Source organism: Lutjanus erythropterus, chromosome 17, assembly GCF_056507025.1.
Source record: "Lutjanus erythropterus isolate fLutEry1 chromosome 17, fLutEry1.hap2, whole genome shotgun sequence".
Lineage (NCBI taxonomy): Eukaryota > Metazoa > Chordata > Actinopteri > Lutjaniformes > Lutjanidae > Lutjanus > Lutjanus erythropterus.
This window is the reverse complement of record NC_139333.1, coordinates 8,586,448-8,608,362: the sequence shown is the minus strand read 5'-3', so window position 1 is coordinate 8,608,362 and position 21,915 is coordinate 8,586,448. Positions and strand designations below refer to the sequence as shown.

The 21,915-nt window shown below is 40.1% G+C and overlaps 1 protein-coding gene across 1 annotated transcript in view; it reads right to left on the bottom strand.

The window, feature by feature from the left end:
- Nucleotides 1–21,313, bottom strand: part of spata20 (spermatogenesis associated 20) — a 54,304-nt gene extending 32,991 nt beyond the window's left edge. The window contains exons 1-13 of the mRNA XM_084741340.1: nucleotides 21,008–21,313; nucleotides 19,707–19,835; nucleotides 19,567–19,631; nucleotides 19,292–19,446; nucleotides 19,066–19,209; nucleotides 18,153–18,354; nucleotides 17,826–17,956; nucleotides 16,880–16,984; nucleotides 16,173–16,247; nucleotides 12,799–13,011; nucleotides 12,279–12,471; nucleotides 9,581–9,749; nucleotides 2,248–2,456 (exon numbers count right to left, since the gene is read on the bottom strand). Coding sequence (XP_084597466.1) covers nucleotides 2,248–2,456; nucleotides 9,581–9,749; nucleotides 12,279–12,471; nucleotides 12,799–13,011; nucleotides 16,173–16,247; nucleotides 16,880–16,984; nucleotides 17,826–17,956; nucleotides 18,153–18,354; nucleotides 19,066–19,209; nucleotides 19,292–19,446; nucleotides 19,567–19,631; nucleotides 19,707–19,835; nucleotides 21,008–21,207 — 1,990 coding nt within the window. The 5' untranslated portion in view covers nucleotides 21,208–21,313. The remainder of the gene's footprint in view (nucleotides 1–2,247; nucleotides 2,457–9,580; nucleotides 9,750–12,278; nucleotides 12,472–12,798; nucleotides 13,012–16,172; nucleotides 16,248–16,879; nucleotides 16,985–17,825; nucleotides 17,957–18,152; nucleotides 18,355–19,065; nucleotides 19,210–19,291; nucleotides 19,447–19,566; nucleotides 19,632–19,706; nucleotides 19,836–21,007) is intronic.
- Between the last annotated feature and the right edge of the window lie 602 nt (nucleotides 21,314–21,915).

Here is a 21,915-nt window from a genome sequence, read left to right as displayed (position 1 = left end):
CTGATGGATTAAGAGACAGAACAGATACACATCTGACAGGTGTTGTGATCAAAGCAGCTGAAAAATCAGAGCATCAGTCATGTGGAGAAGTTCAAGAGAGACAGTTGAACTTTACTGAACTTTACTTTCATCCTCTACCTGTCCATCCATCCATTCATTCATCCATTCATACATACATCCTTGCCTTGCACTCCTCTCCTGTGATCCAAGTGTAGCAAACTGGTAGCTATGGTCTTGTTCGTGTTGTTTCTTTGTTAAGCTCTGGATCAATAGATAAAGTGAGAGATATAGGTAGGAGAGAAAAAGGCTGATGAACTGATGAATGGATGGATGATTACACTCATCAATTTTTGTTCTAATAAATGACAACCATCCATTCATGCTTCCGCTGCTCTTTTAAATCACAGTGATCAAATTGGGGCAATGTGTCAATTAGCAAAGTGGCTGCAGGCCTCAAGCTCTGTATTTATTCACCTGTCTGAGCTATCCATCCCTGAACTTGTCCAAGCCACAGAGGTATGCTGCAGCAGTACTTCACCTGCCCCTCAATCCTTCCCTGCATCTCTCAGCCCATCAGAGCCAGAGCCAGCAGTGTCAATACCTTATTTATTTTCTACAACTGGATGGTAATGTCAGTCTGTCAGTCAACCACTTTGGCTCAGACTGAGATATCCTGAAACATTGGTCGGGTTGCTGTGAGATTTCATTCAGATACTCAGATGGTCTCCAGAGGATGAAGCCTGATACCTTGACTTTTCCCTCTAATATCACACCATGAGGTTGCTTTGTTTTGACTTTGCCTCAAACACTGACATCAGGTCAAAATTTTAATTTATACAAAACCATGTTAACATTGTTATTATAAATATGTTAGCATGGCCACTCAAGCATTTAGCGCTTGTGCCTCACCGGGTGGCTAGTGTGGCTAAAGACACTTTGTTTTATTTGTATGATGAGTTTAACTTCAAATGATCATTATGTGATTTAATCATCTCAGCTTTACGCAAAGCATAGACTAAGGTATAGGGTTTGGCTACTGGAAAAATATCGTGCCTATCGTCAATGCATTGAATCCATCGCTGGCAGTTTTCAGGGCGATATTTGTCATTTTATTTTAACCGCTTCCACAACCATTCAGTGGGACCATGAATGCAGTGAGCTGGGTGAGGAGTGAAAGGGAAACAGCCTGCAGAGACAGACTCCTTGCACTCTTTTCATGCAGTGAATTAAGGATTTAAACAGAGCCGCGTGTCCTCTGCAGCAGCCGTGGGTTGGACTCCTGCCTGCAGCCCTTTGCTGCATGTCATCCCCTGACTCTCTCTCCCCATTTCCTGTCATATCTTTAGTTGTCCTATCTGAATAAAGGCATAAAAGAAGAATGGACATGCTACCAGGTGAGTTTTACATGTTGTTCTGTTGAGTTTGAATGAAATGTGTTAACAGGCCAATTAAGCCTCTTAGTCCAGGAAAAGGGAGAAACTTGAAATTCGAAGGCGCGTGGTGTGATTTCTCTGTTTAAAAAGGAAAACAGGTGTGAGAATATTTCGTTTCTTGACACTTTCTGAGCTTATTTTGTTCATTAGGCATAGTGAACATAATGTAGTGATTTCGCCGCTTGGATACATCTCCCAACTGAGACTCAATCGCCAGTGGATGGGTTGATGATGGCTGGTTAGAAAACTTTAGCATATCGCCCAACTCATAGCATAGACTGACACAATCCAAAACAATTACACAGTACAATATAATATCTGTGCCTAGTGTAAAATGATGGGAGAGCTGAGTGGATTAAAAGTTTCTTTTTTAACGATAATGTGTGTGCATTTTAGTCCACCAGACTGCTTTCCTGATGAGGGCTGTAATCTAACGGTTCAAGCTCCATGATGGATTGATACCAGCTTGGCCTGTCTTCAACAGTAATGTTTTGCCATATTTTATATCATTTCCCTTACATGTTTGCGTGTGTGTGTGTGTGTGTGTGTTGCTGACATCAGTGCTGTTGTGGGTGTCAGTGTCTGCTGCGCACATGATGTGACCATCGTACAGAGCATGTGTGCTAATATGACCAGCACAAAATCGGATATGTGACGCTGATTGGACAGTTCCGATCTCTGGCCAATCGATTGGTATATCCCTAGCTAAAAATGCAGTCTCATACAACGCTAACTTTCAGTACCTAAGTAGTTGATATCATTACTGTCAGGGGAAAAGTTTGTTTATTCATGTATCAGTGTATCCGTCCCTCACCCTCTTTGAGTTGCAGCAGCACAGTGTTGTCACTGGGGTCGCTGTGGAAGTACCCTCCGCCCTGGTCATCCAAGAACAGCTCGTCCTGCCTGAACTGCAGCTCCTCAGCCCACTGCAACCACTCTGTCTGCAGCGTGGCCTCGTACAGGTCCAGCAAGCCACAAATGATGAAGGCGTAGTCATCCAGGAAGCCAGAGATGGGTGGAGATCTGGAGAATACAGTAGGAGATGGGAGATAAATATCAGAGAAGCTGGAGAAGACCGAGAATGAGGACAGTCTTCATTAAGAATTAATTGAAGGATCAGTGTGAGAAGTGTAGAGATGGGTTACTGCTGGTGAACTAGTTTTTCTTTTCCTCTCTCATCTTTTATATACCAGATGCTTGATTACAATACCTGAATAAGATTAAGCTATGGTTTCTATAGAAGACAATATATAAACTGAGGAGAATTGGCCTGAAAGATAAGACTATTGAAAGTCAGAAGGAGTCATCTGTGACACTGCAGGGTTAAATTACAATACAAATCGTAGGCTGAGTATGATCTCTGCCTAAAGCAAATTTCTCTATGTGAAATTACTCATCTGCCGCCTTCTCTGTGCCTGTCATACTGTAGAAGGCATCAGAGACATCTCTACATGTACACATTACTGTGCACACAGTATTTGAAGTTCCAAGTGAAGCAGGACATTAATTAGACAAATCTGTTTACAGTTACACCTCCCTTTAGCTTCAATGTGCCACCTCTCCCTTCACCTGTCTCACCATTAATCCTCTTTCAACTAACTTTTGCACCTTCTGAAATGTTTATTCCACAACAACTTTTCATTTTTACATATTTAATTTCCTCTCAGCAACTAGAGTCTTTTGTCAATACCAATCTGTGTCAATTTGGTTCACACACCAACATCAAACCACACCAATTTCCCGCCTCCAATTCCCACAGCGGCACCCCATCTGGGTGAGTGCAGGGGGATGGACGGTGACAGGAAGCCAGATAGTGCTGGGTCAGGCAAGGGTGGTGGCTGGTGGTCAAGAGGCCGAAAACAGCAGGAGGCTTTGGAGGAGATGAAGTGCTTGAGGACTTTAAGGGGTCATCGGGAGGTGAGGAATCATATCTTTCCCAGACAGACAGACAGAAGTTGACTTTTAAGTCAAAAGGAGACAGCGAGCACTCTTACACTAGACAGGACAGGACCACTTTACTGTAAATCCAAAGGGGAAGATGGTATTTGGAATTTGACATCATGACGCACTTCAAACAAGCTAACATTTATTAAAAAAAGACTGACGTTTGCTCAGGTTGCAGGCAAATCAGATTTGTTTCTTATGTTACTTCTCTAAGACTTTTTTTAAAGGCTGTTCACATTGATCAGATCACTTTTCTGTGTCCATACATCACCAACCTATCTGCAAGGGTTGCAGGGAGAGCTCTGAGATGCTTCTTTAGAAATCCAATCGGAAAAACATTTCAAATAGGATTGTTCCAATACCGTTATCAGTATCTGGTACCAGTATCGGAAAATGCGACCCATACTGCCTAAAATGCAAGATCAGGTATCAGCAATCTGTGCACCGATCCGATACCGCACAATTTATTAGCCCCAAAACAAGACGCTGCTGGGACTGAGGAAAAAAGAAACAGCAGTGAGGAGCTCTTTATCCGAGACGTGAAGGTTAACCAGAACTTTATGAAGTCTCTTGTCCTGTAAAACTGAAACATACTGCTGGAAATAACTTCATATAAAGCATAAATGTCACCGTTACAGAGCCTGTCCAACTAAGTTGCCACAGGTAGCGTCTCGTTGGACTTGGTGCACTTGTAATGGGCTCATTACTGCCCCCATGTGGTCAGAGAGCAGAAAACTCTCAGTACAACTGAGAAATGAGGTTGTAACAAGTTGTGTTTCGGTTGTAGGAGAGTTGGAGCTTTTTTGTACATGAGCAAAACTTTTCTAGTCTTGGTAGTCTTGTTTCATTCTGAGAGAACACCGCTGTCTCTCACACAGCGACATGTCATCTGTCTGAGGTGACTCCAGCCATGGGGATGACAACTTCACACACGACTTCAAGAGGGCCCCACTGACACATGAAAAGGTAAAAGCCTTTCAGAAATACTCAACAGTCTTTTCATTCACACCTCCAACAGTGTGTGTTAAATGACTCATTTCCCCGAGAGCAAAGATAAAACGCCTTGTCAGTCTCCAGTATCATAGCACTCAGAGAGGGTTTTATAATAATAGCTTCATGATGATGCTCTCATACACTAGCTACTTCACTTCCCCCGGAATAATGCTTAGAGGAAGAAGCCTATTGGGGCGATATGGGTCATGTAAACACATCGACTCCCATCATTTTTACAACAGCAGTGACCTTTATGTCAGAGAATAATGTAATATGCTTGCTCGTGCTACAGAATGTACTGTTTAACTATTGCGCTGTGCCATTACACATGAAATAACACATAATAATGTCACGTAGAAAAATAATAGGAGAGGTGAGCAAGAGAGAGAAAGATAGCAAACAGAGAAACTATAAGACACCCAGAGAGATTTCTCAGCGTGACTCATTAATCTGGAAATGTAGCTGATGTTAGTTTTCCTGCAACAATCTGAAGACCCTTGGAATTCATCTCACATTCCTGTATTTCTCATGTAATTGCTCTTTGTGGACCTTTGCTTGTGGTGACACCTAATACATTATCTTCTGCTTTCTGTCACTGCAACTCTTTTCTGAATCCATTCAGGCTCGACAAAGGAGCATGCTTACTACACCAAGGGAATAAAGCTTAGAAAGCTAAGCTTTGGATCAGGTTTGCTGACCACTGGGGCTAGGAATTTTATTTGACACTGTCTGATAATTGCTCTTATGGGACAGGTCTGACGATATAATTTTTTGTTTTAATTGTCAAAAAAGCCCATGAAAAGAACATAAGCAGCAATGAATTGATCCAACAAACAGTACTTTTTAGCCTATGAAACATATGAAGATGCAGAGGTCTACATATTAAACACACATACTTGAATATCAGACAAAATGTGGAGCATGCTTATAAATGTAATGTTATATTTCAGATCTAATTGATAGTAGATTGATTAAAATTTACTTGATCATCAAATGCCTAAAACTGATTAATTAATAATCGATTAATCATTATCATCCCTATATTCAAGCAGCACTGTTGCACTGGGAGTCATGTTTCTTCGATACCATGAACACGCAGACTGTAGCTCATTTTGAGTAGCTCAGATTTCTCAGTCCAACATGCAACCTCCTGATGCTGTGAATACTCTCTGTGGACCAAATGTGAATTAATCCACAGCCCAACAAATGAACAATTACTCTTGTTTGAGTGTAATTTGCGAAATGCATGTGTTTGGTGTATTTTTGGTCTGGAGCTGTAAATCATGATTTTCACGCACAGCTTCCAGTTGTGGAAAAGCTACATCCTATAACAATATTCTAGACAATAGTGTGCTTCCAACTTGGGGGCAACAGTTGGGGGAAGGCCTTTTCCGGTTTCAACATGACAATGCCCCCATGCACAAATCCAGGTCCATAAAGAAAATGTTTTCCCAGTTTGTTTGTGGATGAATTGGAACGCCAACATCGGTTGCTCTTTTCACTAATATTGCAAATATCTGCAGCCACATTTTAAACTCTTGTGGGAAGCATTCACAAAAGATTAGAGCCTGGTCTAACACCATATTAATGCCCATGGATGATCACACAAGTGAAATGTTCAGATTGCCACATTCTTTGTTTTGGTGTCTTCATACTTTCCAGCAGAAGCAAGGGTTTGTTTGCAATGGGCTTGGGCATTATAAAGGAAACTTCTCTCAGTTGGTGCAGAGATGCTGTATTGAGGGGAAGTATTATAGTGCGCAGCATCCACCACAAGTCTCTCTAGTGGGACAAAAAAGCTAAGCTGAGAAATATGGTGACTGGGAGATAAAATTACAGAACTAATGAAAGAAAAAAATGCTTCTGCCCTGGTTGAAAGTATTTTGGGTTTAGTCCCCAAGGTAAGCCAACAAATACTGCAGACCACTGATTGATCAGAATTGCATAGCGAATGTCTAAATTTAGCTGAGTAACTGTAAGAGGGTGAGTGGCATAGTCTGTCAGTCTGGCAGTTAATGTATAGTGTAGGTTTCAGTTTGTCAGTGAATAAAGGCTGCACCTTCTGAGGACCAAAACAAAGCTCCTGTTAGGCCAACAAGGATCCAGCCCCATTCCAGTTCAAGCACCTAATTTTGAGCTGTTTGGGGCATTTCCACCAGCTGGAACCAAAAAATATAATTTTTTCTTTGGGAAGCAAAATGGACATGTTATGTCCATGTGTATAATGCAGCGCCCCATGTTAAAGACATGCTTGATTACAATGGTACCAGTGAAAACTGGAACGTTCACTAGATGGCACCAAGGTTCAGAGAATCTTCAAGAACCAGAGTTTATTTGGTGAAAAAGGGCCTGCTGTGTGTAGTCTACCAACCGCAGGAATAGTGTCACTATGATGCCTATGGTGAAGGGGAACTAACTGAAGTATAGCCAACCAAAACCGAGTAGAGTTGATATGAGCTATTTCACACAATTACCATCACAAATACCATATGCCCTGGTGAAATCTCAGGAAGATATGAAAAAAACAGCGCCCAAGCCTGGTTTGAAATAAATAGAAGAAATGTGTAGTTAAGATACTGAAACCTGCAGGAGCCTCCATGGTTGAACAAAACAGAACACCACACCCCGCAGATGCTTCATTACCAAAGAATCTGCCAAAAAAGAACTCATTGAGAAGTAATGGCTGGCAAGTGCAGTGCAAAACAACCTGCATGTAACCAAACATGTTGACAAATCAAGTAAGAATGAGTCAACATCACCGGTGTCCCACCAGGACATTGCCTCTGTCTCATTGTTCACATTCCCTGGCTTCCGTCTGGTCCGTGAATACAGGGACCAGACTCAATCATCCAATGCCAGGCAGAGGCCACAGAAAATCTATGGCATCGGCTCCTCTACACCTCCACAACCTATTAACCCAGTTAGTCTCACCTAACATTCTTCCCAGGTAAATTGGTCCATGGCCCATATGTGTTTTTACCATGTATGGAAACTAAACCAGGCTTGAGAAAGGGCCTTTGTAAGCATTCTCAGTGCTGACACGGTCCTGAATTGGACAATTATGAATGAGACAGAAATCGTGGAACAAGGCCAGAGTGATTATCAAGCGTGCATTTGTCCATGCGTGTTTTTAAAATTGTATGCATTCATCATGTGTTATGTGGGTCTCCTGGCATATTTTTTTTGCTGATTCTGTGCCATTTAACACTCACTCATTCAGAGTAACTAGGACATGGCGCTGGCCAACAGAACGAGGACACCTGCAACGGTGAGTTTGTGTGAGTATGTGTGTTTTGTGTTCATCCACTGATTGTATTCTGCCACCAGCTGATCAGGGTGTGAATGTTATTGGTGGCTGCGTGGAGTAATTTGACTTCTTAAATGTAATGTAAATCAGAGATTAAGGGATAAAAGATATTTTGCTAACTTAGCTGCATTTTTGCTGGAGAAAACAGATCAAACAAAATTTACAGTAAAACTAGGAGTCCATCTAAATAATTCTCCACAGATGATCAGTACTCTTATTGCACTAGGTCCAAATTCAAACACAATCAGCAAGAAAAATTACATGTTCTCTCGCTACAGAGCCTCTCCTTTCACTGTGCTGTCCAAAAGCTCTGACCAAGAAAAGAAAACTCTTCAGCGTCATTTATCATTCAACAGGCATCTGTAATCCACTTTAAATATGGCCAATCTGGTTTCAAATACACAGTATGAGAGAGTCTAGAGGAGAAATCTTATTACTGACCTGTGGATGTAAATGCAGTTTTACAGTAACCAGGTTACTGCGGTGCATGTGAACATGTTCTCTGATTTCCTGCTGTAACCTGATTTATCCCCATAGCCTTGTTTCCTGTTTGCATACAAACAGTTAGTCATCCTCACACAGTGAAACAACTGCTTGTTGCTCCAGTACAATACTAAAAGTGAAACTCATGAAATTTGCTACATTATTTATTTAATCTTGGACGCAAGTGAATATTAATGCATTACTGTACCAGAGCTAGAAAGGAGCAAACCACATTCTTCCAGGCATCACTTTCTGACTTTTTGTAGCTCAGTGGTTATGGGGCAAAGCTTGCATGAAAGGGTCCCTGCTTTGCTTCTATTTTGCACATACACATTCCCTCCAATAGTTTCATGTTACTCCACTGATTGACAGGTGGCCCTAACAGGCCAGGAAAAGTAAGAATAAGCTCAACATCAGGAAAGAAAAGACTGCGTGCTAGAAAATACGGATGTAAACATTGCAGGTTATGAATTTGTTGTTCAAAAAGAAACTCAGCTTTGCAAATGTTTTATGAGGACAGAACTGCATTTAACAATGCTTTTGGTGAGAAACACCTAATTTAAACAAAATTGTTTGTTTATCAGGAAACTCCACAGAGTACCTGAGGGAATTCTGCACTAAAAAGACTGTAAGTGAGGAAGATACCCACTCGATTTGTCTAAATTAGACTGCTGAAGACAGTAGAATACATTTTCACACAGAATGAGGACGTTACAGTGAGTATGGGGAAGAATGCATATCTATTTCAATGTACATATGAGTATGCAAGTTCAGATCTCCTTATAAACATGTAAAGCTGTCCTTTAGTTATGCTTTGTTGGAGTCTTTTCTGGGGGGAATCTTAATCAGGTTCAAGATTATTTTAAGGAGTTTTTTTTTTTTTGTTTCAGCATCTCATGTTTACTTCTTTGATATTTGATGATGGAAATATTTTGAAAGTGACAATGTGCCAGTGTTTAGGAGCAGGAGGCCAGACAACCTCTGATCTGTCGTCAGTTGAGACACGGGCTCCATCTGATTCAGGGATGCTGAAAATGTCAACATCAAACCATCACTTTTCTGTTAGTGATGTCAAAACATCTGTGGGGAATCAAGGGTCCCACTTTGCAGTGAAGTCAGCAATTTTTTACTACAATTGTAGAGAAATATGATGATGACTGTACGGGTGGGTTGATCAGGTTTGATTGACAGCGATCTGGCAACATAACTAGACAACCCTGAAATTGACATTTCAAATGTTACTAAATCTTGACTGGTGTGACATCACATCTTTCCAACTGAGCACAACTGAGTTCAAATCACCCAGAAGATAACAGACAGAAACACAAACAGAGCACCCAGTCACTCGTGTGATAACAAGCTGGTTAAGAAAACAGGCATTCAGGGGCTTCAAATCTTACATTATTAAAACTCCTCTTACATCTGCTGTACCATCATATCCTCTCCACGGTAGCAGGATCGGAGGACGGTCTTCCTCTCAGCGTCCCACAGGTGCTCCTTCAGGAAGCTGCCAGCCCGCACCGCTCTCTCCAGCAGGGCCTTGTCCCCCAGCACGGCTCCAACACGAGCGTAGGCCGAGAGCATCAGACCTGAGAGGAGCAGAGAAGACGTGACTGTGGGATGATTGGGTAAAAAAATGACTCTTAGCTCATCTTAAAACATGTCCTCTCTGAGTTACCAACGTGTAGCTGTACCACAGTCCCAGCTTAGTTATTTCTCAAACTCTTTGAAGCCTCCTTGTTCCCTCTCGTTCCTTCTCTATATCCATTCCTTCCTCCCTCTCTTCCCTCCACTCCTCTTTCATGTAGTGAATCAAAGCCCGGTGAGTGCGCAGCCTGGTCTTCAAAGTGTTGCAGTGGAGGACAGGTGATTAATGGAGAGGTTTCTTCATTAGAGAGGAGAAGGGGAGTCTTGCATCTAATTGGAAAGTTCTCAGGATGGCAGAGCCTCATTACCTCACTAACACACTCTGTCTTTGAGACGTCAGCACTAGGAGCAAAATTTGTGGTTGCGTGAGTGTGTCTGCGTATGTGTGGTGGGCTTTTTGTTCTTATAATTAATCACATCCGAGACAATGTGCTCGACAAACAATTTTGAGGGGTGTCCAAATTGGCATCACACTAATGGAAAGCGACAACCAGTGTATCTATAATAATCTACACACATTTTCATACTGCTAATGATAAATGTCTACATCTGAAACTTCTAATGTACAGTATGACCAGGGTATAACAGGCTTTTATGTTTGTTCCTCTAATGCCCTGCTTGGCAGTGAACAGCAATTTGTTTTATTTTAATAGAAATAAAAAACAACTCTATGTTTGCACCTTTTTTAACAGTATACTTTGTCTAAACTTTGCCAAAAATTAGAAATATTATGTTCTTTATGAGTCCATATTAGGGCCTTATTAAACTTTATTAGAGGGTATTTAGGGACACACACACACACGGAGATGTACCGTAAACTACAGTGAAATCACATATCTGCTTCTTGGGACTCACCTTCTTCAGGTGGCCTCATAGAATTAGCAGAGTAGCCAAGATCAATGCCTACTTCTATAATCAATTAACATGATCTGCCTACAGTAAGGTTACCCATCAACAAAATATTCCTCTACCTCTAGAATTGTGGCTTTTATTTGGTAGATCTGGTTCACATACTGTTCTGAGAAGAAGATATGTGATTTTACTTTAGTTAACAGCACAATTCTGTTGTAATGTCTCCCTTACTATCCTCTAAAAATAAGGGTCTAACAGAAGGAAATAATACACTTGAGTTTATCCTAATTACCCTCTAATAGAGACCAATAAAGGGCCTGATACTGTCTAATAAAGACCATATTAGTTCTAGTAATGTCTAATGTCTTACTAATGTACTGTAAAATGAAGTACAACCAACTTTATTTATAGAGCACTTTTCTTAATGTTTTAAAGTGCTTTACAAAAAAATTCAATAAAACAATAATAATAAAATATAAATAAATAAAACAGAATAAAATAAAATTCACACAGAGATAAAAGCGCCTTTTGAAAATAATGAATGAATTTAAATAAGAGGTGCTTTGGCAGGTAGCAGGGGTTGGACACAGTATCTGACGTGGACCACTATCAATCCACTTTTTTAATGCAATATGGCTGTTTTGGTCTGGAATACCTGGACAGCGTACAAAGTCACAGAGCATGAAATCAAAGTCTAAAATAGTTCAGTGCTTTCTGGATCACCTGTCATATTGCTCCTTCTATCATTCCTTCCTTTTATTGCAGGTAAAGGGTATTTTAGGGAGTTTCTCTTCATCCAAACAGAGGGTATAAGGACGGGGAGTGTTTTATGCTATTTAGATTATAAAGCAAAGTTCTGATTTTGGCAGCTGTGGGATGTAATTAAGTACATTTACCACACTGTACTTTAGAACTAAAGCAAACTTGCACTTATTTTGAGTATTTCTATTTTATGCAACTTTATACTTCTGCTCCACAGCATCTCAAAGGCAAGTATCTTTTCTCAACTACATTTTTCTGATAGCTTTAGTAACTAGTTACTTCTCAGATTACAATTTTTCATTCTCTTCCTCTTGAGAGAAAACCACACATCTCAAAATGTGGTGATTTTTAATGTGAATGTTTGTGATATCCACAGGTTGAAGTGTTGATGAAGGACGAAATGAAAAGCTCCTACTTCTTAAGCAAAACAAACTCTTTAAAAACCCTCTTGAATTAGTTGAAAAATGATACCCAAGTTAATGTTATTACAGTTTAAATAAATTCCGTTACTTTTATCTCACGTTTTTAAAGCACAATTTGAAAATTTACATGACAGTAATCAGGGCATAAAAACAATGAGCTGTTGATTTTAACAAATCAAGACTTGATAGTCTAACAATGGCATAGCTACTGAAAAAATGTTTAAATTAGGAATCGAATCCTGACCTTAAAATTTAAAGTCGAATCAAATCATGGATTTGGGAAATTTTCACACCCCTAATCATGATTAATAACATGACACCACTGCGTCATTCAAAAGGCAATCATTTTTTTTTATCAGTTTTGTCTATCACAAGTCATGACTGGAGTATAATAGTTCATATAATAGTTATATTGTAAACTTGTCTAGACTGTACCATTCCAGGAGGCCAACATCTTGGTGTCCAGGTGTGGGCGCGGCCGAGTCGTTCTCACTTCTGCCATTTTGGCTCTGGCGGAGGCCAGGAGCTCGTTGACTTTCTCAACACTGATGCCAAAGTGAGCAGCCGTTAACTCGGCCGAATAACGCACGATCAGCACATTCTGGCCCTGCAGCTCCCCGTGGGGGTCCTGGCAGCACACGGTACAGGAGATAAGAGGGTGTTCACAGAAATGAACTCATACTGACTGCAACAGATGTCATGTTAATGCCTTAATGGACCAGGTTTAACACCTTAAACTGCTGTCAGAATAAAATAAAACAACTGATTGCAGAGCCTGCATTACCTCTTCAATAAGATGATTCATTTTATTACTTATTTATTAATTTGTCCACATAAGCACCATATCTTAGGTCAGTTCATCTGAATTTCTTCAACTTCAGCCTTTCCACCCATTCATCTCTAAATACAATCCAAGAGCTGCGGTGGCTACATGAGACATCAAACTTAAAAGTACCTGTTCGAGAGCAACATTGCCTTGCACTTTCACCCCATAGTGGTGCATGAAGATGTCTGCCTGAGTGGCGGATCCAGTGGCGCCCTCCACCACATCTGGCAACAGCTCGCGGACTTCTGAGGCTGTCCAGACGCAGAATGCCCCTTCACGCTTTTCTGGTCCCCCCTGTGCTGGGACAGAGTCCGCGTCCTCTGCACTGTAGAACCCACCGGACTGTTTCAGACAATTTACAGGAATGGAAGAGGTGGAAAGAGAGGGAGAAAGATTTTTAAATGATGATATGCATATTTGAAATTAATATGGGACTTATGATGTACAGCAACCTTCAGATTTCACAGTACACATTCTGTGCAGTCACATGCTGCATAGATGATACTATTTGATCACATGCAGATGACTGTGAAGGTTGTGCAAGTTAAATTAAACACATAAGAAGACGTCACATTGACCTAAGATGTTGGATGCACACAACATACACTGTAATTGCCTTGGTCTGAATCCAGCTGGCGACCTTTGAAACATGTCCTCCCCTTCACTATCCCCATGTTTCCCCATTATCAGCTAAAAAAAAAATCTTGAAAAGGGTAACTTTACACTCCGGGTGTGACAATACACAAAATTCACAGTTCAGTATGTATCTCAGTTTTGGATTCAGAGCTTGGTACATATGCTTTTGGTACAAATTATTTTAGTACCTTTGTAAAAATCTGCACTCCAACAGCATTATTTGTTACTTCGTCTGAAACTGAAGGGAAAAGGTGGGAGAAGGACTCGCCTTCCACTTTGTTTTGATGTTTTTTTTGTTGTTGTATGTTGGTATACGCTGTGACACTAATCTGTTAATTTTCACTGGAACTGACCAGGAAACAGAAATACTCAGAAACAGTGGAGCTAAATGTATCAGGAGGCTCCTCCAGCTCTGATCACTCATTTGTGACCATTCGGAGGGCATCAACCCTACATGAGCTTGTCTAACCTGGCTAAGCGGGCTAAACCAACTAGCAAGCTGTAGCTTATAGACAACAACTGGTGCCCTGCCAAAACTTTCCTGGTAAAATCTAGATTTAGATTTCCCTTGCATGCGTGCAAGTTAACATAAATAGACCATTTGACAGTAACTGTTTGTCACTCAAGGTCAGCAAAAATAACATTTTCAGGGGTTGTTAAGCATTCAGTCGAGGCATAAAAAACACAAGAAACTAAGGCTGTCAACAGCACTTCAATACCACGTGTCAAACAATACAATACTAATATTCGATAGCATCAACAGTACCTAAGCTATACAGACACTTATCTAAGTGTTTATTCAAGATCTCAGTACAGTCTTCATTATCCAACTTGAAATTTAGCTTGCAGTAAAACCAGACAGTCACTGACTTTTTCTGTTCCAGCAGTGTGTACAGTTATTAATAATAATTTTTTTAAAAAAAGTATTTCGTTTGCCCAGGACTTTTTTCCCTTTCTGCCACTGTATTGAAAGAGTACTACTAGTATTAGATTGAAGTTTTAAATTCTGGCATCTTGGGGCCCTCTGGTAGCACATGTGCCCCATGTACATGTAAACCTCAACATGTGAGGTTGAGTTCCCATCTACATGTCTTCCCCCCACTCTCTCCCACCTATTTTGTCTATCTGCAGCTGTTCCATCAAATAAAAGCCAACAAAGCCCAAAGAAGGTAAAAACAAAATCTGGCATCGTGACAGCCGTACAAGAAACAATGTAAAGTTAAGAACTGAAATGACAAATCAATCAATCAAAACCATTCAAGCGTCTGACAACTGTAGTCACAGTGGTATTTTTGTAAGCCCTCAGAGAGAGCTAACATAATTATTTCAATTGTTGAAATGACAAATCTGACAGAAATCAATAAATCAATCAACAGCTTTAAGGGGTCTGATTATACACAATATCATGTAAGCCCTCTCAGGGCCTGTGTAAACGCTGTGAACAGTATTTTTACAGTCATGATGAGAACTGGAGGAGTGTGTCTCGCTGAGGGAAAAGCCCAGCCGCTGTGACACAAAAGAAACATGCAGTCTACAGTAAATTACCTCTGCAGCCTTAATTCATTAGCGTATAATTACATAATAAATCTTGGGGAATATAATGATTACAACAAGTGTGGTTTTAATTGTGTGCCCCGTTCTCTGCTGTCGACTCATTAATCAAACAGAAAAAAAGGGTTGACCCTCAGAGGAGAGCAGGGGGTTTAAGAGGCTATTTGTCAACGGGGTCCCGCCCCTTGCCCTCAAGGGTGTAGCAACACACAGATGTGCACACACGCATACACAGGGAAACACACACTTATTATCTCCTGGTGGAATTTACAGTTAAGGTTCGTGCTTTGTCAGCAACAGACACAGACATCGTGACAACAATGACTTTCCTTTACTAACACGCATTCCCAAAGACGACATTAATACTTTAATAACCTTAACTTACATCCTAACCAAAGCCTTATCCTAACTTTACTCCAATATCTCTTTAAAGAGATAGTTTGGATTATCATAAGTGGGGTTGTATGAGGTATCAGTGGATAGTCATTGTGTTACCTACAGTACATGACAGTCGGCACGCCCACGGTTTGGAGAAGCAGAAAGAAGTGCAAGCACAGAGGCAGAGCAATGTCCTGCTATGAACAGGGACAGCAACCAAACATATTTTAGCCACTTTAAAAATGCTCTGTCTGAGCAAACAGATTCCATAAGGGAAATAAGTAATTTAACTTGCAAAATACAGGAGCTGCTGGTCTACCGCTGCCTCGATCAGTTAGTTTGTCTGTGTTATTGTGTGACTTTTGTCTTTTAAAGGGTTAGTTCAGATTCTCCAAAGTGCAACTGTAACACAAACAAACAAACTACTCACAGCAGTGACTACTACTAGTCCTGTGTTCTTCAAGGTAAAATTAATGTTTTTTCTTAAGGAGTCCAGTTGCTTACGAAAGAGCAATATTTGGCTTATATAATGGCAGTTTCCCATCGAAAAAGGCTGTCTGATGGCAAGGTAAAGCACTGGAATATTCTAAATATAGCATGCACTTACACTGATATTATTTTTTTAGGTGGCTAAAATACATTTTGCTGCTGACCCTGTCCACATCAGTTCATTGTTTAGCTTCTGTGATCATAACTCCTGTCTGCTTCTCCAAAGTGGGAGCTTGTTGACCTCCATCAACTGTAGCTAATACACAGACTATCCATAAGGGCCTCATACAACCCAACTTCAAATAATATATATATTTTTAATGCTACACCCTTTGCTTTAGAATATTTGCATCACTATGGTGCTCCAGTAAGCCATAGTCCATAAAATGAGTCCAGTAACACAAAAACATGCACACACACAAGTCCTAACAAGGTTGTATATGATTCACCTGGTCACTCAGGTCTCTGGAGACGTAGAGCAGTATGTCTTTAGCCACATCTGCAAAGTGCTGCTCACCTGAGACCTGGAAAAGCAGAACACATCGCACACACATGCTTAGACTCATGATTCAACCATAACGTAACCTTAAAGATACTGTCATGTGATTTATATGCAGGGTGTTACCTGCAGAATATAAATGCTGAGGTAGTTGCTGTCCCCTCATTAAACAAAAGCACATGCGTGTCTGTATTTGAGCTTATCTGCATGCTGCATGTCCTAATTAACTTTCTGTTTCTGTCTCTGTCCACTCTGAAAAACACGCCAGCCCAGCACAGAATCATGTGAAAACAAATAACTATGCCATTCAGATTTCAGTTCTTATTGATGCTTCTGCTGATCTATTTCTTTAAAAATATCTGCATACTTTTTAGTGAAAATTAGTTAAAAAAAAAAAAAAAAAAAAAAATGACAACAGCAAGCCTTCCAAATTGTCCATTTGTGATATGTGAGTTTTAGCAGCTTCACTGTCATTATGACAGTTTGTATTTACTCTGCAGCAAAATAAATGTTAGCCAAGTCTCACACTGATGATTTTCTCTGAATGGGCGATATGGCGGTAAGAGAGAGACAGAATGACGGAGGGATACCCTGTCAGATAAAAAAGAACACACACGCACACGGCACAAATACAGAGACAGTCACATATACACACACCTGAGAGGCAGTAATGTAGGCTACAGCCAGTTGAGCCTGGTCGTATAACATCTTTTCAAAGTGGGGAACATGCCAGGAGGAATCTGTAGAATAACGATGAAAACCCTGCAGATGACAGACATAAAGAAGAATACAGTATATCATTTATGATGCCAATGTCCCATTTTTCTGTATTGTAACAGCCAATACATTGCTCAGGCAACATAGGCTTCACTCCATGTAACTTGCAAAGGAATATGTGACCTGACCTTAAAAGACCAGAATAAAAAAACATCATTATAGTCATACAAATAGACATACAATACATTTATGCGTCTGTGACTGTGTGTATAAATGAACTAGGGCTGCAAATAAGTACTATTTTCATTATTACTTAATCTGATAATAACTGTCTTCATTAACTGATTAATATTTTTGTCTATTTTGTCTTTGTTCTATGGGCCTACAGCCATTAAGTAAACCAAATATCACTCTCTCCAAGCCAACCAAACTCCACAAGCGAAATCAGTGATTTTGGGAGTTGCTGGTCTACCGCTGCTTCAATCAGTTAGTCTGCTTTATGTTATAGTGTGATTCTGTGTTCTGCAAGGTGAAATTACTGATTTCACCTGTTGAGTTTGGGTTGTTTGGAGAGAGTGATATATTTGGCAGTGAAAATATTCTAATATATAGCACACATTTAAACTGATGCTGACTTTTTAGGTGGATCTTTTCTTAAGTGGTCAAAATGTCCACAGCAGTTCATTGCTTAGCTTCTGTGCTGGTGTCCCTCTCTGCTTCTCCAAACTGAGGCCCTATCAGCCCCTATCAGTGAGTGCTTCACACAACCACCCATCAAGTAATTCAAACTACCCATTTAAAAGGTGAACAATGATCACTGTACGGCAACTTCCCAGTGCCCAAAATTCTGTCTTCAAACTGCTTTTCAATTCAAGCATGTATGAACCTGTGCCACATGATCGTGGATGCCTCCTAGTGCCATCATGCGGAGTGTGTGCAGGGCCATCTGCAGAGCCTCGACTCCTTCTGAGGTGGAGCGATTCACACACCAGTGAGTCATGAGGAACATCAGATTCACTAAGGAGGGAGGGAATGATACGTAGAGAGATGTCACAAAGATACTGCTTTTATTTCATTTCATTATCTGATATTTATATTCTAGTATTTATCCATGACTTCTTGTTTGATCCAAAACACCATCCCAATACACTGAAAAATGCAAACTGAATCAGATGAAGTGGATACAATCCACTGTGGTTGCTGCTAAGTCTACCTGGTGTGGGGAACTTGGGAGCCTCTCTAAAGCCACCATACTCCTCCTCGTAGGAATTCGCCAACTGCTGGAAGCAGCGATTAGCAACATCTGGGGCAAGTGGAGGAGTCTCTCCTTGGTCTGCAGCAACGGCCGTGCCTTTCTTTAGAGCTTCAAGGATCCTATCCCCACTGGACTCCAAAGCAGTACGGTTATTCTGCCACTGAGGATCATAAGATTACAAGGTTCATTTTACATCATTTTACAACACAGGGTCGTGTAACAAGATGTTAGATGTAGTCTCTTCTATGCTACTCAGAAAAACAAAAATTATATACACTAAAAAGAGGAATAAAACTATGTTTTTCATTTTGGAATGCTGAGGATGAACGTACGATTCTGTTCTGTATAGTTCTGTATCGCTTACCAGACGGCAACAATGTGAAACATGTCATGGTTTGATGAAGGCAGTGCAAGGACTTTGATGGAATTTAATAAATGGTATTCAGTGTATTTTTTGGTGAAATATAAGTTATTAATATATAATATAAGTTAGTAATATAAATTAATCCCAATGAATAATTTCCAGTGAGAAGCATGCTGACGTCACTTAGAGACTGTATTTACAGAGCACTGACAGAGAGCTTTGTCAAATTGTACAACAATCTCCTGACCAAATTCTAGATATGCTGCTGCAGATGCTGTGGCATAAAAAAAGTAAATATTCAATGTGTCAACACAAATCTTATTTCTGAAACATGTAGACACTTATTTGATATGTGTATTGATATATTTGATTGATTTGATGAGAAGATGGAGCCTCAGAACAGCAGCAATTAGACATGTTGAATTTTTTATTTAAAAAACATAATTTGTAAAACTCAGAAACTGAGAAAAAAGCCCCTTTAAGTGCTGAATCTAAGTCTTGTTCTACCTGTTCTATGATTCTGGTGAGAACCGTTTTGAGCCCAGGCCTTCTTCCACGGTCTCTGGGAGGGAAGTAGGTGCCTCCAATGAAAGGTTTAAGGTCAGGGGTCAACCACACACTCATGGGCCAACCTCCACCTCCACTTGTTGCCTGTAGACGTTAGCAACCAAAATTCATGATTCAAAAATAATAAAAGGCTTGTGTGAGAAAAACTAAATGTAAGCACACAAACCTGCACAAAGGTCATGTAGACCTTATCCACATCGGGTCTCTCTTCTCGGTCTAACTTGATGCAGACAAAGTTGTCACTCATGATTTTGCCAATTTCCTCATCTTCAAACGACTCCCTCTCCATAACATGGCACCAGTGACATGTTGAGTATCCCACTGACAGTCAAAGAGAGAGACTTACAGAAACATTCCTGTACAAGCACATGAAGAAATTCCATGTGAAGTGGCCCCAAAATAAAAGACATGCTGATACCAGGTGCAAGAGAGTCTTTTCACCTGATAAAAAGATTGGCTTGTCTTCATTCTTTGCTTTGTCAAAAGCTTCTTGTCCCCATGGGTACCTGAAACAAACACAACATAAGTTTATATCAGATTTAAGGAATTGTGCCTATAGCCTGTAGTTTAAAGGCACTCACCAGTCAACAGGGTTGTGTGCATGTTGCAGCAGGTAAGGCGACCTCTCCTTAGCCAACCTGTTGGTGTGTCTGTGAGAGGTGGATGACAGCCCTTCACTCCCTGATGCCATGCTCATAAAGACAGATGAACTGGACATGCAAACACAGTTAGTCACTGTTTAGTAATAAGTTGCTTAATAAGGTATTACTTCTGAATACTGACGATTTCATATCAATCTGACTGTGTGAAAAGGTTGCATTGATATGGCACAGCAGGGTAAACATAGGTGTAACCAGTCATACTCATTAAGGTCCTGTTCCATTTAGTGTAGCAGAGTCTTTCCAGTGAGCTAACACACACAATAGCAGCAGCAGGACCCTGATTCTATTTGGCATTAATTTGGAATGAAAATCAGTCAAAATACAGTCAAAAATCAGGATACTCCAAAAAAGCATACAGAAAAGGGGCAACATTTACAGTGCAAGTGTCAGTGTAATCTTTATTCATGAAAAAATCCTTGTTCTGACACAGTGGAAACAAGCTAACTGTTAACTTCAAGACATGTATATGCTTCATGTATTTTTTTTTAACCAGCATGCAAGCTATTAGTGCTATCACGCTGTCAGCTGAAGACTAACGATAAGCAGCATCCTTCTACAGCTGCAGTAGTTGCTAAGCATTATAGCAGTTAACCAAAGGGCAGTCATGTCGATTTCCATTTGAATAACCACTAATTTAATGAGACTTTGCTTATAGCCGACGTTTCAAGCCTCAGAAAGCACGACTTAACATGGTTTCCGATATATTAGACCATTTCTGAAAATTCGGCCTAAATAGCTTTGACACATGGACACACATCGGTGCTATTATTTAGCGTTATATGTAACGCAAGGGCAATTAGCTTGAATGTACCGTTAGCGGAGCGTGGTCAGGGAGTTACAAAACAGACCAGTTACAAAAGCTAACAAATTATATGACATAAGTGCTGCTTTGTGCCTTATGTAGTTACGCCGAATATAAATACAAGGCATTTAAACAGTATTTCAATGTCTTTACTCATGAAGGCATGACTCCTGGCAATACTTGTGTTAGGGAAATATTAATTTGTATGATTTTGTAACGGAGTTTCGCTTAACTCCTCCGTTCGTTAAAAAATGCGTCCACAGTCGTGACAGTAAGAACCATGCAGTAAACGACATTACACTTATCCTACAAACATCTGACGTGCTATGAATTGTCTTGCTAAATTAACGGTGGGCATGTTTGCTGCACGGCTAGCGTTCGCCTTAGCATCTTACTAGCCGCGGTGGCTAGCCTTTACCTGAGATAGTAGGCCGGCTGGGGACGGTGGAGGAGCGGTGACCTGTCGCTCTGTGGGTGGGGAATCTGTCTGAAGCACCTAATGCCACCCCCTGGGCTCTGATGTTGACTGTCCGCTCCCAGAAAAGTTGCAGTTAAAAGACGTGCAGGCTCCACGCGGCTATTTTTGGACGTCGACTGACGCCATGCTAGTCTTAACATCCTAATCCAACAAGTGTGCTGCTTAGTTCACGTTACTAAGCAAGCTAGCATTAGCTACTTTGTTGACATACTAACCAGCCAAAACTTCCAGTCATGATGAGATGACACTTTATTGCAATACCGTGAACTAACACATGATGGCGCGACAACAGGCAAGAGAGAAAAGAAAAAAGGGTGAACAGATAATTAGGTTAAATTATTAAACCCACTAAATCAGCTTTGTGGACATTTTGAAACCATATTATACAAATTTAAAAGAGAACATTTGAATGGTCAATAGTTGAATATCTATCTATTCTTTATGTTTTTGTCGTCTGTGTCAAAATATGTCAAAACTCTGGCATGGTCTAAATGGGTAGGTACCTAACATACTCTTCAATATTTTATATTTATTTTTATTATGTGCGAGAGTGTAAATTCACAATGTTTATTATTTATATTGTATACATTGTTCCTACTATATCTCTTGTTTATACTACTTGTTAACTTTTAATTTTTTTTTTTGCTTTTTATTTTTGTCCATTGTGGGACTATGAATTAGTTTATCTTCCGCATGAGTGTTTCACATAAGCACACTTCATGATTTGCTGATAAATATATATATATATATATATATATATATATATATATATATATATATATATATATATATATATTTAAAGAATCCTATTACATTTTTTTTCTATTCAAATCTGTAATCTCTTAGCT